Source organism: Podarcis vaucheri (genome assembly GCF_965113315.1).
Source record: "Podarcis vaucheri genome assembly, chromosome: 1".
NCBI lineage: Eukaryota > Metazoa > Chordata > Lepidosauria > Squamata > Lacertidae > Podarcis > Podarcis vaucheri.
In genome coordinates, this window is record NC_138759.1 from 6,202,694 (window position 1) to 6,216,044 (window position 13,351).

Below are 13,351 nucleotides of genomic sequence, written 5' to 3' on the forward strand. Positions count from 1 at the left end.
CGGCAAGCCACTCCAGTATCCCTGCCGAGAAAACTCCATGGACAAAGACAACCTCTGCTTGTTGTTGTTGTTGTTTAGTCGTTTAGTCGTGTCCGACTCTTCGTGACCCCATGGACCAGAGCATGCCAGGCACTCCTGTCTTCCTCTGCTTAGAAACCTCTAAAGAAGGAGTCTTACAACATTAGTTGTTACACATTAATTCATTGCAAAATAGCCAATGTCCATCATTAAATAATGTACCAATATTTTTTTTTTTTGTTGTTGTTGTTGTTGTTGTTGTTTAGTCATTTAGTCGTGTCCGACTCTTTGTGACCCCCTGGACCAGAGCATGCCAGGCACTCCTGTCTTCCGCAGTTTGGTCAAACTCATGCTGGTACCAATATTACCCAGTGTTAAATCGAGTCAGATATGAAAACATTTTCCAGCGCAATCAGCTATTAATAATCTTTATCCTTGGCTGTACTCAATTCCTCAAAAGTTCCCATTGTGGGGGGGGGGAAGTAAGTAGCATCCCACTTCCAGAGGAACCCCAGCTGAGTGAGTCTTGTGCCCCAGGAGCTTTTTCCCTGCTCAGAGAAGTGAGGGTGAGTATAACAGCCAGAGAGCAAGGAAAAGAGAGGCGTTGAATAATTATAATGGCCTGCCTTGCAAGATTGTTGTGTGGGTTAGTGAATAATACGTATGAAGCGCCTTGCGGGTGGTTCCAGGAAGGCTTAGTGCGCAGAGGAGAAAAGGGTTCAAAGTCCTATTCATGAGCCCCAGGTCTTTGCAATGGCAAAGTGAGATAACCTCCTTTGCACGCTACCCAGACATACAAGAAGAAAAACAGTATATAAAACAAATAGAAAATAGATTAAGATACCCCAGAGAATGAACATGTGGGCAGGGAGTGTCTCAGCTTTCAATATATGTACAATGCATATTATTAAATTCATGCATGCATAATATTGGCTACTGAGTCCTCCACCCTCTGGCTGGAGGAAGCTCTCAGGAAGACGTATATTTCTGCACATGCTAAATGTTTCCTGAAAACTTGTAAGGAGATACCAGTGGGAGTGAACCACAGGCTCACTTAAGCCATGTCTGTTTCAGCTTGGGTAATATCGGGCACTAGAGGCGCTGCTTCCTTGTAAGGGATTGCATTTATATCACCATCAAACCATTTGGGTTTTCCTCCCCATGAAGAAAGGCATGCACTGGTCATGTAATAATAAACGTAGCAAGTGCAAAATGGCCTGGAGTCTTCCTGGAGGAAAGGAGACCTGGAATTATAGGAATGAACCAGGGTAGGAACAGATTTTCACATTTGTATCCTGCGTTTCTCCGTGGCAGCCCAGCCCTACAATTCTCTGATTCTGCAAGAGGCAGTGACTGGCTCTAAGTTACCCAGTGAGCTTTGTGGCTGAGTGGGGATTCGAACCCTGGTCTCCCAGGTCCTAGTCCAAAACTTTAACCACTACACAACACTGTGTACATCATGTGGCCTGTCCCACACCTGGCTGTTGCTCAGTGGCATGAACAAACTTCCTAGGAGTTTATCTCATTGAAGACTTTACTTGGAAAATCAATACAACCCAGGTGGTTCAGAAAGCCCAACAGAGACTCCATCTGCGTGGTAGGATGGTTTGACATCAACTGATAGGAAGTGCCTACAGAGGAAAATTCTCAGGGATGATTCACACCCTGGCCGGCACTTTCTTGATCTCCTGCCCTCACGCAGAAGATATAGAAGCAGGATTTGTCAGGCCAACAGGGTAAAGAACAGCTTCTATCCGTGGGCTGTTAGGCTGCTGAATGAAAAGATAACAACAGAGCAACTGTCACTAAACGAGGGGAATTAAGACTAAGAGAGCTGAGTGGGGGGCACTCGTGTAATCTCACTGTATACAAGTTGTACAAGTGACAATAAAGTATTTCAAAGTTTTTATCGGTGGTTGAAAGAACCAATGATCTCTAGGTCTGAACAAGATGCTTGTTTAACCTGGAGGTAGGCTGTCTGAATTGCGCATTGCTTTGTAACGATTTGTTGGGTCTCTGGACTGTAATAAAGATTGATTGATTGATTGATTGATTGATTGATTGATTGAGTATTTCAATTTCAATTCAATCTGCTTTCTCTGCAGAAGGTTCCAGGCTCCATCTCAGCATCTCCAGGAAAGGCTGAGAAATACATGCCTGTCTGAAAAATTGGAGAGCTTCTGCCATACTGAGCTATTGCTAGTCCATTGCTAGTCTAGTCGGCTACTTTGTGTGTAACTGGGCGTGTGTGTGTGTGTGTGTGTGTGCGCGCCATCTTGTCATTCAACGCAGGCAGCAAAATGTTTTGAGCTGGCCTTGGGCACAGGCAACCTTTTGGACCCTGAAAACCTGCCATTTCCTCATCACCAACCCTCCCGAGAGCTCCATGCCGGTGATTGGCAAGGCCACACAGTGCAGATATAGATGCAGTCACACTTTCTCTCCCATGGAGACAGGCACACAGTGTCCCTCCTCAGCCATATCTAGGTTGGTAGCTGTCACTGGGCGTGAGGTTTAACCCTCTCAACCCATTCTAACACTGTAATAGGAAGGAAGATTGCACCAGGTAGTTCCACTACTTTTGAAGCCGGAGAGCCAGTGTGGTGTAGTGGTTAAGAGCAGTAGTCTCATAATCTGGGGAACTGGGTTCGCATCTCCGCTCCTCCACATGCAGCTGCTGGGTGACCTTGGGCCAGTCACACTTCTTTGAAGTCTCTCAGCCCCACTCACCTCACAGAGTGTTTGTTGTGGGGGAGGAAGGGAAAGGAGATTGTTAGCCGCTTTGAGACTCCTTAGGGTAGTGATAAAGCAGGATATCAAATCCAAACTCTTCTTCTTCTTCTTCTGTGTGCTTTGTTTTTTGTTTTGTTTTTTTCCACTGCTTTTTTGCCTCTTCCCTGCAGAGCTCTTTTAGCTCAGTGGTCAGTATTCCTGCTGCCAAATGGAACAGAGGAAATTGTTAGTTGTCGAGGAGATAAGGGCCTGGGTAAGGAAAATATGTCATAAATACGCTTTGGTGACTCATTTCCTCTTTGTCCCTTTTGGGCACCTGGTATCATTCAAAACCTCGCTCGCTGAATCATCACCTTGTCGTGGTGAATGGGCTTGCACGTTCCTATGATCCTTGTGAGCGAAGCCAGTGTACTGGAAGAAGGAAAGATCACCAGTGTGGAAGCGATGATTCTTCAACATCAATTTCACTGGACTGGTCATGTTGTGCAGATGCCTGATGATCGTCTTCCAAAGCAACTACTCTATTCCGAACATGGAAAGCGTAATGCTGGTGGTCAGCAAAAGAGGTTTAAAGACTCTCTCAATGGAAATCTTTAAAAATGTAGTATAAGGACCCCTGACCATTAGGTCCAGTCGTGGCCGACTCTGGGGTTGCGGCACTCATCTTGCTTTATTGGCCGAGGGAGCTGGCAAACAGCTTCCAGGACATGTGGCCAGCATGACTAAGCCACTTCTGGTGAACCAGAGCAGCACACGGAAACGCCGTTTACCTTCTCGCTGGAGCGGTACCTATTTATCTACTTGCACTTTGACGCGCTTTCGAACTGCTTGGTTGGCAGGAGCAGGGACCGAGCAACGGGAGCTCACCCCGTCCCAGGGATTTGAACTGCCCACCTTCTGATCGGCAAGTCCTAGGCTCTGTGGTTTAACCCACAGCGCCACCCGCGTCCATCCAAAAATGTAGTATAAACACCAACAACTGGGAAACACTGGCCTGCAAGTGCTCCAATTGGAGAACAGCCTTTTCCAAAGGTGTCATGGACTTTGAAGACGCTCGAAGTCAGGACAAAAGGGAGAAACGTAGTAAGAGGAAGGCACACTTGGCAAACCCTCTCCGTAATGAACTCCTGCCCGGAAACCTATGTCCCCACTGTGGAAGGATGTGTGGGTCCAGAACTGGCCTCCACACTCACTTACAGACACACTGCTAAGACCGTGTTCATGGAAGACAACCTTACTTGGCTATGAGTGATCGCCAAAGAAGATCATTCAAAACAAAAGAGAAAACAGAATGGGCAGCTCAGTGCTCAGGGGTGGTGTTTGCAGAATCCCAGATAGAGAGAACAAAGATCCAATGGGGAGGGCAGGGGTAGCACCATCACCATCAGGGCTGTAACAGCAAAATGACACATGCAACTTTCAACACAAGATGAAGCCCATTTCCTTAGCCTGAGGAATCTTTGTTTCCTTGTTAATTATAAACTATTATAAAGTCTTCTTTTAATCATCATCACCATGGTGAAAAGAGTTCTACTCCAGAGGATAGTTGCAAAGAACATTTTGAAAATATTGTAGATTTCTTTTAAGTCTACAGAAGCCAGAGGAGAATCAAAACAACATAAATATTGCAACATTTCAACTACTTTAAATGCATTTTTACTCAAAACAAGAGATCTGTATGAAGTGTATGTGGTGCAAAGGATGTACTGATGACATGTGCAAGTAATTCAGGGAGGTTCGTAGCCTCTCTCCATCATCATCCCCCCCCCCAAAGTGAAGAGAGTCTCAATTTTTATAAGCCTATTCTGCTGAGAATTCTCCTTTCTCCCCAATAATTTCAGGAGTCCCTTTTGTGTACCACATCCAGCTCTGCATACATGGTCACCGGTCCAACTCTCCTAGCCTCACAATGAGCCGAAGATAATTTTGTGTAGCAAAATTGTTGCAGAAATTATGGGTGCCACCCTAAGCCATAACTATGGGGTAGGAATGTATCTCAGTGGCAGAACATCTGCTTTGGAATAGATGCGCCGATGGTGTGACTCAGGAACATGACAGTTACCATATTTTAGGTGTCCTAATCAATGTTGTTTTGAAAGGTTTGGTCTGCCATCTTGGTTCAAAATGGCACCCAATGGCGTCCATAGACCGAATCCTGCTCCGCAATCTCCAAATTTGGCTATAGTACCTTAAGAGCTGTCTGAATACAGTGTGGAGACAGAGAGATTTCCAAAATATAGAAACCATTAAGTGCTTTAAATAAAAAAATTCCTTCCAGTAGCACCTTAAAGACCAACTAAGTTAGTTCTTGGTATGAGCTTTTGTGTGCATGCACACTTCTTCAGATACGAAGAAGTATCTGAAGAAGTGTGCATGCACACGAAAGCTCATACCAAGAACTAACTTAGTTGGTCTTTAAGGTGCTACTGGAAGGAATTTTTTTTATTTTGACTATGGCAGACCAACACGGCTACCTATCTGTAACATTAAGTGCTTTGTAACTGTTGGTTGGCATCCGTATGTCTTGGGAGACAGTGGAGGAGTGCACCTTTGGGGGAGAAGTCAAATCATTGAAGAGTTACAGCGCCTGCTGTGGCTGTAGAGACATGTTTTGTTGCAGCTGGGGCAGATGAAGGTGTCCGGCTGGGCTGATGCAGATGCCAGTGTGAGGTAGTGGTTAAGAGCGGTAGTCTCGCGAACCCGGTTCCCCAGATTACGTCTCCGCTCCTCCACATGCAGCTGCTGGGTGACCTTGGGCCAGTCACACTTCTTTGAAGTCTCTCAGCCTCACTCACCTCACAGAGTGTTTGTTGTGGGGGAGGAAGGGAAAAGGAGAATGTTAGCCGCTTTGAGACTCCTGAAGGGGAGTGAAAGGCGGGATATCAAATCCAAACTCTTCTTCTTCTTCTGCCTGTGCTCTCCCCAAATAAAAAGGCCTGGGTCAATGTTCTCCAGGGCTGAGAAGACCATAGAGAAGACACTAGGTGAGTCTTTCTTGGGAGGCTATTTCATAGATGCGGTGCTCCCACCAGCAAGGACCTTTCCGTAAAAGATACCCAGAACACTGTGCATCACCTGTTTGCTAAGATTGCTAAGGGAAAGGAGATTGTTAGCCACTTTGAGACTCCTTAGGGTAGTGATAAAGCGGGATATCAAATCCAAACTCTTCTTCTTCTGTATGTTATGTTGCTTGACGCGAGTCTCCACATTCTTTACTTCTAACTTTTTTTTCAGTGCGTGTAATCAATTTCTCCAGCTTTGTGATCCACGGCAAGGATGGTATGTTGTAACAGATAAACTATTAAGCCTAGGGTCAGGGCAAAGGTTGCCCTAAGGCCAGGTATTACATCTTGTTTAATCAATAAACAGAAGGCCGTGTCCCCAGATTTCAACACATCTGCAAAGCCAAACAGTGAGCTTCAGATAATGCAAAGTCCTCTCCCCGCCCTGCTCTCCATGAAAAAGCTTAGGTTTATTTACATGCTGGAATCCTCTAGCGTCCAGGGAAGAATGTGCTAAGGGAGCTTCCTGGGAGGAAATCTTAAGAGAGTTGTTTAGCCAAGAGAAAATGCAATTTAAAAGTGACAGGATAAACACCCTTCAGATATCTGAAGGGGTGTCAGCTAGCTAGACAATGCAGCAAACTTGGAAAGAAGTGGACTCTCCTTCCAGACTGGGGTGCCACCTTTCAGGAATGTTGTAGAAGAGGCCATTCTGCTTCAGCTGGATGACCTTTTGAGATCCCATCAATTCCAATATTCTATGCAGGGGTGTTGCTTACCAGCAATTAGATGGAAGCTGAATTAAAACAGGACTTCCACACAGCACTAAACACAATACATTTTTATGTACTTCCCCATGGCCAAGAGCCTTCCAGAATACAGTCATATCTCTTGTTACGTTTGCTTCAGGTTGTGCGTTTTCAGGTTGCGTCCCGCGGCGACCCAGAAGTACCGGAAAGTGTTACTTCCGGGTTTTGCCGCTCGCGCAGACGTGCAAAATGACGTCGCACGCATGCGCAGAAGCGGGTTGCGTTCTGCTCATGTTGCGAACGGGGCTCCGGAACAGATCCTGTTCGCAACCCAAGGTATCACTGTAGTTGCTCACAATTATGTAAACTGCATGCAGCTAAGCTCCTCGCTAGAATTAATTATAATCTTGTTTGCAGGTTCAGCCTGTTTCAATGCTGCCTGTTGATTTGTCTGGGGTGGGGGGCTTTAATTGAGCAGTCATTAAAGGCTCCCTCTTGGAAACAGAAATGAACACTGGGGTAATTAAAAGAGGCTAATTATTGGGAAACTCTTCACTTATCCCCCAGATGTAACTCACAATGAGGTGGTGAAAGCAGTCAATTAGCCAAGTTGCACATATCTGGAAGTCCTGCTTTTAGTGTTTCATCATAGGCACAGATTAAGGACGCGAGTGGCGCTGTGGGTTAAACCACAGAGCCTAGGACTTGTTGATCAGAAGGTCGGTGGTTCGAATCCCCGCGACGGGGTGAGCTCCCGTTTCTCTGTCCCAGCTCCTGCCCACCTAGCAGTTCGAAAGCACGTCAAAGTGCAAGTAGATAAATAGGTACCGCTTTGGCGGGAAGGTAAACAGCATTTCTGTGCGCTGCTCTGGTTCGCCAGAAGCGGCTTAGTCATGCTGGCCACATGACCTAGAAGCTGTACGCCGGCTCCCTCGGCCAATAAAGCGAGATGAGCACCGTAACCCCAGAGTCGGTCACGACTGGACCTAATGGTCAGGGGTCCCTTTACCTTTACCTAGGCACAGATAGAGAAGAACTAAATCTCACTGCTTACAGAAAAGCATCAGCATTCAATCACAGGTCCAGATAAGGAATGCAAACCCCAGAGTGGAGCAGACTGACAGCATCGTCTGGATGTTTCATAAAAAACAAGTGAACAAATGACAGCAGATTCCCAAAAAAAGAAGTTAACATGGAAGCAACCCCAGTGGTTTAAAAACTCAAAGTGCAGCTATCGGGAGGGTGTGGGTCAGAGAATCTGCACCCCTAAAACCTGGGTGAATGCTTAATTTCCGCATGGAGCTTGGCTTCATGGATAAGATGGCTAATATCCAAGAATAGACCCAAACAATATACAGAACTTTCATACTCAGAAGAAGCATACCTTGGGTTATCAGATGCTGAAGGCAAACAATAGGGGCTTGGTCATTCCTCCTCTGGTCACTGCTGTGGATTCACAACCAGACTTTATCATGTATGAAGAACCTTAAGAGCTTTTCTACATAAGCTGCCTCCGTAATCTTTAAGGTAGCCCTGCAAGGCAGTTCAGCATATTTTTTAATTCCAAAATGAAAGGGCTACAGATGCAGAGATTGGCAACCTTAGGCAAGCCATTTGCTGAATGCCTGAGCTCCGAACTAGACATCCCTGGCTCGCAGTCCATTTTTATCCAGTCCATTAAGACTAGCAAACCGTCCCCTTGCTTTCTTAAAATTGCAGCTCTCTCCAAATGCCTCTGAATGAAAGTGGGATGGGGAAGGACAGTCTTTTGATTTGCAATTCAGGACAGCCGTGCTCCTGCATCTCTTTGCTCATTTACCTCGGGGCACTGTTATCCTTGGATCGATTATTCAATTTCATACTTAGATCACAGTATCCTTCTAATGAATTAGTGAATTTATTGAGTCCAACAGAGTTTACTATAACAATGGCTGTGATAACGGCTTCTTTGGCTATCATCAACTTGGCTGTGGCAAGGTTAAAAGTGGTTATGCCTTACTGCACAGGGATGGGAAGCCCATTTCCCTCCAGATGTTGTTAGACGCCAACTCCCAGCAGCCCCAGCTAGCATGGCCAAGGGACCTAGGGATGATGGGAGTTGTGAGTCCAGAACTATTTAGAGGGGCACAAGTTCCTCATTCCTGTTCTGTAGGCTCAAGGTCCTTCCTCTCCAGGGCTCCAAAGTGCTGGGAGCTGAAGTGACGTATGAGGGGAGGGGAGAAGCATTTGTCCTCTCATCAGTTAAGTTAGAGGGGACAAAATAGACCTACACAAATATAAAACTAGCATCTGAGATAAGTGAAAACAAAGTATGCATCAACTAAGATATACAAGACAGCATCTTAAAAAGCAGAGACATCACCTTGCCAACAAAGGTCCGTCTAGTTAAAGCTCTGGTTTTCCCAGTAGTGATGTATGGAAATGAGAGCTGGACCATAAAGAAGGCTGATCGCCAAAGAATGGATGCTTTTGAATTATGGTGCTGGAGGAGACTCTTGAGAGTCCCATGGACTGCAAGAAGATCAAACTGATCCATTCTGAAGGAAATCAGCCCTGAGTGCTCACTGGAAGGACAGATCCTGAAGCTGAGGCTTCAATACTTTGGCCACCTCAGGAGAAGAGAAGACTCCCTGGAAAAGACCCTGATGTTGGGAAAGATGGAGGGCACAAGGAGAAGGGCACGACAGAGGACGAGATGGTTGGACAGTGTTCTCAAAGCTACCAGCATGAGTTTGACCAAACTGCGGGAGGCAGTGGAAGACAGTAGTACCTGGCGTGTTCTGGTCCATGGGGTCACGAAGAGTCGGACACGACTAAACGACTAAACAACAACAAGAAGATATACAAATGTCACCACTTTATTTAGCAGAACCATTACATAAAAATACAAAAATTCCAGCATTTGGAAGAAAAACATTTGCTATGCAGAACTCAGATATACCCGATGATGCTCACATGCCTAAGGCAGGAGTATTTAATTTGATGCCCTCCAGAAGTTGTTGGACTACAACACCCATCATCCCCGATCACTGGCTAGGCTAGATGGGGCCAATGGGTAGTCCCGCAACATTTGGAGGGCACTGCGCTAGCTACCCCAGCCTAAGAGACAAGTCTCTCCTACATTCCTTTCCTACGTAGATCAGGGGGAAAGTTACACAAACCAGATGGGTGTGGGGTGAAAGATTCTTCTTCAACATGGCTGGGTGGGAAATGGGGTTGCATGATGGCTCCACTGTTCTCCGCTCACCTATCAGCACATGGTGAGTCAAGTCAAAAGCTCACAAGGCTGTCGTTGCAGGACAGGCAAACCCCCAAAGTGCCAGAGCCTAACAAAGGCTTTCACACATTCTGTAACTTAAAAAGGAAAAGCAACAAAGAAGTAGTGGAAAACAGAAGGTCAGAAGAACAGTGTCAAGCAGGAACAGTGGACATCTATGGAACGGACTCTCTGCCTTTTCTCCTTGGCCATAGCCGCTTTCTACTGCCATGGTGCAGTCCCAAAGGAAACACGGTGCACTATTGAAATAACAGGTCTCATGCCAGGAATATTTGGATTTGGCTTACTGGGACCAACTAAATGTGTGGCATGACATAAAAAGGGCAACACCTGTTTGGAGGCTGGTTCAAACAATAGGTTAAAGTTAACCCACAGGGTACCCTTAGAAAAGCACAAACTGGTTTATCTCTGCTTAAAGGCAAATGCTGATAGCTTTGCGATGGCAGACTCCTGAATGGAACTGGGTTTTGTGACCGAGCTTGTGTCCTCCTTTGATTTTTTCCCTTGGCCTTCTTGCCCATCACTGTTAACAACTTCCAAGCGCTTCCGCTTTTTCCCTTCCGACGAATCGCCAGCTTCTTTTCCTTTGGCTTTCTCGGTCCAAACCTAGGGCAGAAGAAGAAGAAGAGGAGTTTGGATTTGATATCCCGCCTTTCACTCCCTTTAAGGAGTCTCAAAGTGGCTGACATTCTCCTTTCCCTTCCTCCCCCACAACAAACACTCTGTGAGGTGAGTGGGGCTGAGAGACTTCAGAGAAGTGTGACTAGCCCAAGGTCACCCAGCAGCTGCATGTGGAGGAGCGGAGACTCAAACCCGGCTCCCCAGATTATGAGACTACCGCTCTTAACCACTACACCACACTGGTAGGGGAGGAAACCAATTAACTAATGTAGCAGGGATTTGCCATTATTCAGCTATTCAGAGGTAAAGTGCAGGAGTGGGAAAGTGTCACTGGATTCTGTGGAATGGGATACTTCTTCACCAGCACTGAATCCTAACAAAATAAGATCAGAAGAGCCTGGCTGCTGCATCCTGGCTTCTCTCAAGGCATCACCCCTAGACCAGATTTCCAACTGCAGCAAAGATGGGGAGATGTTGATCAGGGGGGTGCAGTGCAAATATTATAGTTAGCATGTTGTAGTGATTAGCACTGAACTAGACCTGGAGAGACACAGGTTCAGATCTCTACTATGAAAGCTCCCTGGGTGATTTCACACTGTTGACTCATGTTAAGCTTGTGGTCTGCCAAGACCCCAAGATCCTTTTCACATTTACTAGTGGCAAGCCAGGTGTCCCCCATCTTTTATTTGTGTAGCTGGTTCTTCATGCCTTACAGTTGTTCCTACGGAAATTCATTTGGTTAGCTTAGGCCCAGTTCTCCATTCTGCTAAAGTCACATTGAATCCTGATTACGTCTTCTGCGACATTAGCTACCCCACCCCCATGCCTGCAGGGGCTGATGGGAGTTGTAGTTCAGCAGCATCTGAAGGGTCTGAGCTTCTACACACCTGGCGTGGCACAACATAGGCCATACTGTGCCAAACATGCAGATTAATGCTTCACGCAGCTACCTCCAAGTTCATTCATTCTGGGGCATGGTAGCAATGCTGGAGCAGGCAATGGAAAAGCCGCAGAACCCAGGAACGGGGAAAGGAAACAGGGGGGCGGGGGAAGGATTTCTATAGAAGAAGCAAATGAACATTCCATGGGGGAACTCCATTACCATCCTTTCTTCAGCAGACAGATTTCTGAATCGACTCATGCCTTCTTTTATTATCTCAGTTTCTTCAAAATGAGGATTATCTGCCCCAATGCAGCTTCTGTTCTCGTCGAGCCACATCTGGAACCCAGTCTTTGGCCTTGAAAAAAGGAGGAAGAAGAAGAAAAGGAAGGGATTCTGAAATGTTCTGCAGCGGAACTTTTGGAACGCCCAGGGAGCTTTCTGGATTAGCCACCCCACAATGGCAACGGGAAAGGCAGGGACTGCCTTCCTGGGACACTGACCTTTTATTGTCACTGTTCTCAGTCGGAGTCTGAGGTGGTTCAGGTGGGGGTGCTTCAGTTCCCCCTCCTCTCTCATCTATGTTCTTCTTTTCAGTGCTAGGTGTTCGGGGTTGGAAAAATGCAGCTGCTGCAGCCTATACAATTAGATACAGATTCCTAAAATTCACAGCGAACATGTATTATTTATGCATTTCAGACCGTAAAATACTCTGGGCGCCCATCTCTTGATGTTAAAACATTTCCCTTGAAAGGGTGTTGTCAGAGCTGCTACCAGGTCCCAGCTCACATAGGACCACGCCACACAGCGTCCACTTTAAAAGAGTCTTTATTGAGTTACAGGTTTCATTTCCGAACTGCAGCGTGCAGCTCTACACCTTCTGCTCTAGGTCGGCGAAGACCCGTCTGAGTCCCCGCCTCTTGCACACCAGCTTAATACCCTGGCCTTGCTCCACCTCCTTCGCCTCTCCCTACGTCTCTGGGTCCTTCTGCCCCCCTGGGCCTCCTCCCTTCTACTCTCCTCTGACGCTGACCCCCCTGATCCTTCTGCCTCCTTGCGGCGGGCTTTAGGACCTGGCTCACTCTCCGGGCTGCTTACTGCTCCAGCTTCCGCTGCATTTGAACTTGGCGCGCGCGCCCAACTCTCTACTTTCCTCTTAACCGTTGCCTCGCTCTCTGAGGAGGGCGTGACCACCCCTGACTCGTGCCCTCCCTCCTGCTGACAGCCTCCGGAACCCGATGCCTGGCTACCTTCCTCCCTGCTGCTCTCAGTCTTGAGCGTGGGTCCCGACTTCCAGCTGCTGCCGCCCTCAGTTATGAGCGTGGGTCCCGACTTCCAGCTGCTGCTCTCTGAATCTCCTCTGTTCCCTTCCTCCTGGGGTGTCCCCCCGGATCCCCCCCTTGCTCTGCTCACTGGGGCTCCCTTTTGGGAGTCCTCTGACTCACTGCTTAGGCTTGGAGATCTCGGGTCGTCATCATCACTCATTCTCCCTTCGGCTTCCTCCCCCTCGCTCTCTGTTTCCACCCTTCTCTGCGTCTCTGCTTCTGAACCCCTGACATCCATCCCCCCCTCGAAGCCCCCCCTTCCCCCCTCCCCGCTGTCAGGTGTGGGTGCTGGGCGCTCCATCATCATGGGAGGGAATGCTGGATACAGGTCGCTCCCCGTGGGTGGCCGCCAACTGAAGACCTCCGAGTCTTCCCCCTCGCGGTCGTCGACGTTGACTTGTTGCTCTTCCATCTCTGTACCGCCGTGCTCGAACCCGAGGTCCTCCCCGAACACGTCCATGTCAGTCTCTGCGTCGGTCGCTCGACCTGGCATCTCCAGCCACTTCCTGCGCCATCGCTCCTCTGGTCGATCGTCCCACCAATACGAGTTGCCTGATGCCGAACCTGCCGGTGAACCTTCTGGGGAACGGGTGCTCCGTGCGGGTTCCCCTTCTGAGTCGAATCCATGGAACGTGCTGGAAGAAAGTGTGGGTGTGAACAACCAGTCGTCGAAGAAGCTCGCTGGCATGGGTTTGTGTGGGAAGAGGGCATGAAACTCGTCCTTGAGCAGGGGTTCCTCCAAAGCG

At 47.6% G+C, this 13,351-nt stretch overlaps 1 protein-coding gene and 1 long non-coding RNA gene across 3 annotated transcripts in view; one reads left to right on the forward strand and one right to left on the reverse strand.

The window, feature by feature from the left end:
- LOC309531109 overlaps window positions 1-13,351 on the forward strand; it is a 157,119-nt gene that overhangs the window by 43,354 nt on the left and 100,414 nt on the right. The window lies entirely within an intron of this gene.
- WDHD1 (WD repeat and HMG-box DNA binding protein 1) overlaps window positions 9,345-13,351 on the reverse strand; it is a 41,164-nt gene continuing 37,157 nt past the window's right edge. For both annotated transcript variants that reach the window (XM_082216859.1, XM_082216860.1), the window contains 3 exons: window positions 11,784-11,917; window positions 11,503-11,638; window positions 9,345-10,385 (listed from right to left, as the gene is read on the reverse strand). In XM_082216859.1, the coding sequence (XP_082072985.1) occupies window positions 10,182-10,385; window positions 11,503-11,638; window positions 11,784-11,917 (474 nt within the window). In that variant the 3' untranslated portion in view covers window positions 9,345-10,181. The remainder of the gene's footprint in view (window positions 10,386-11,502; window positions 11,639-11,783; window positions 11,918-13,351) is intronic.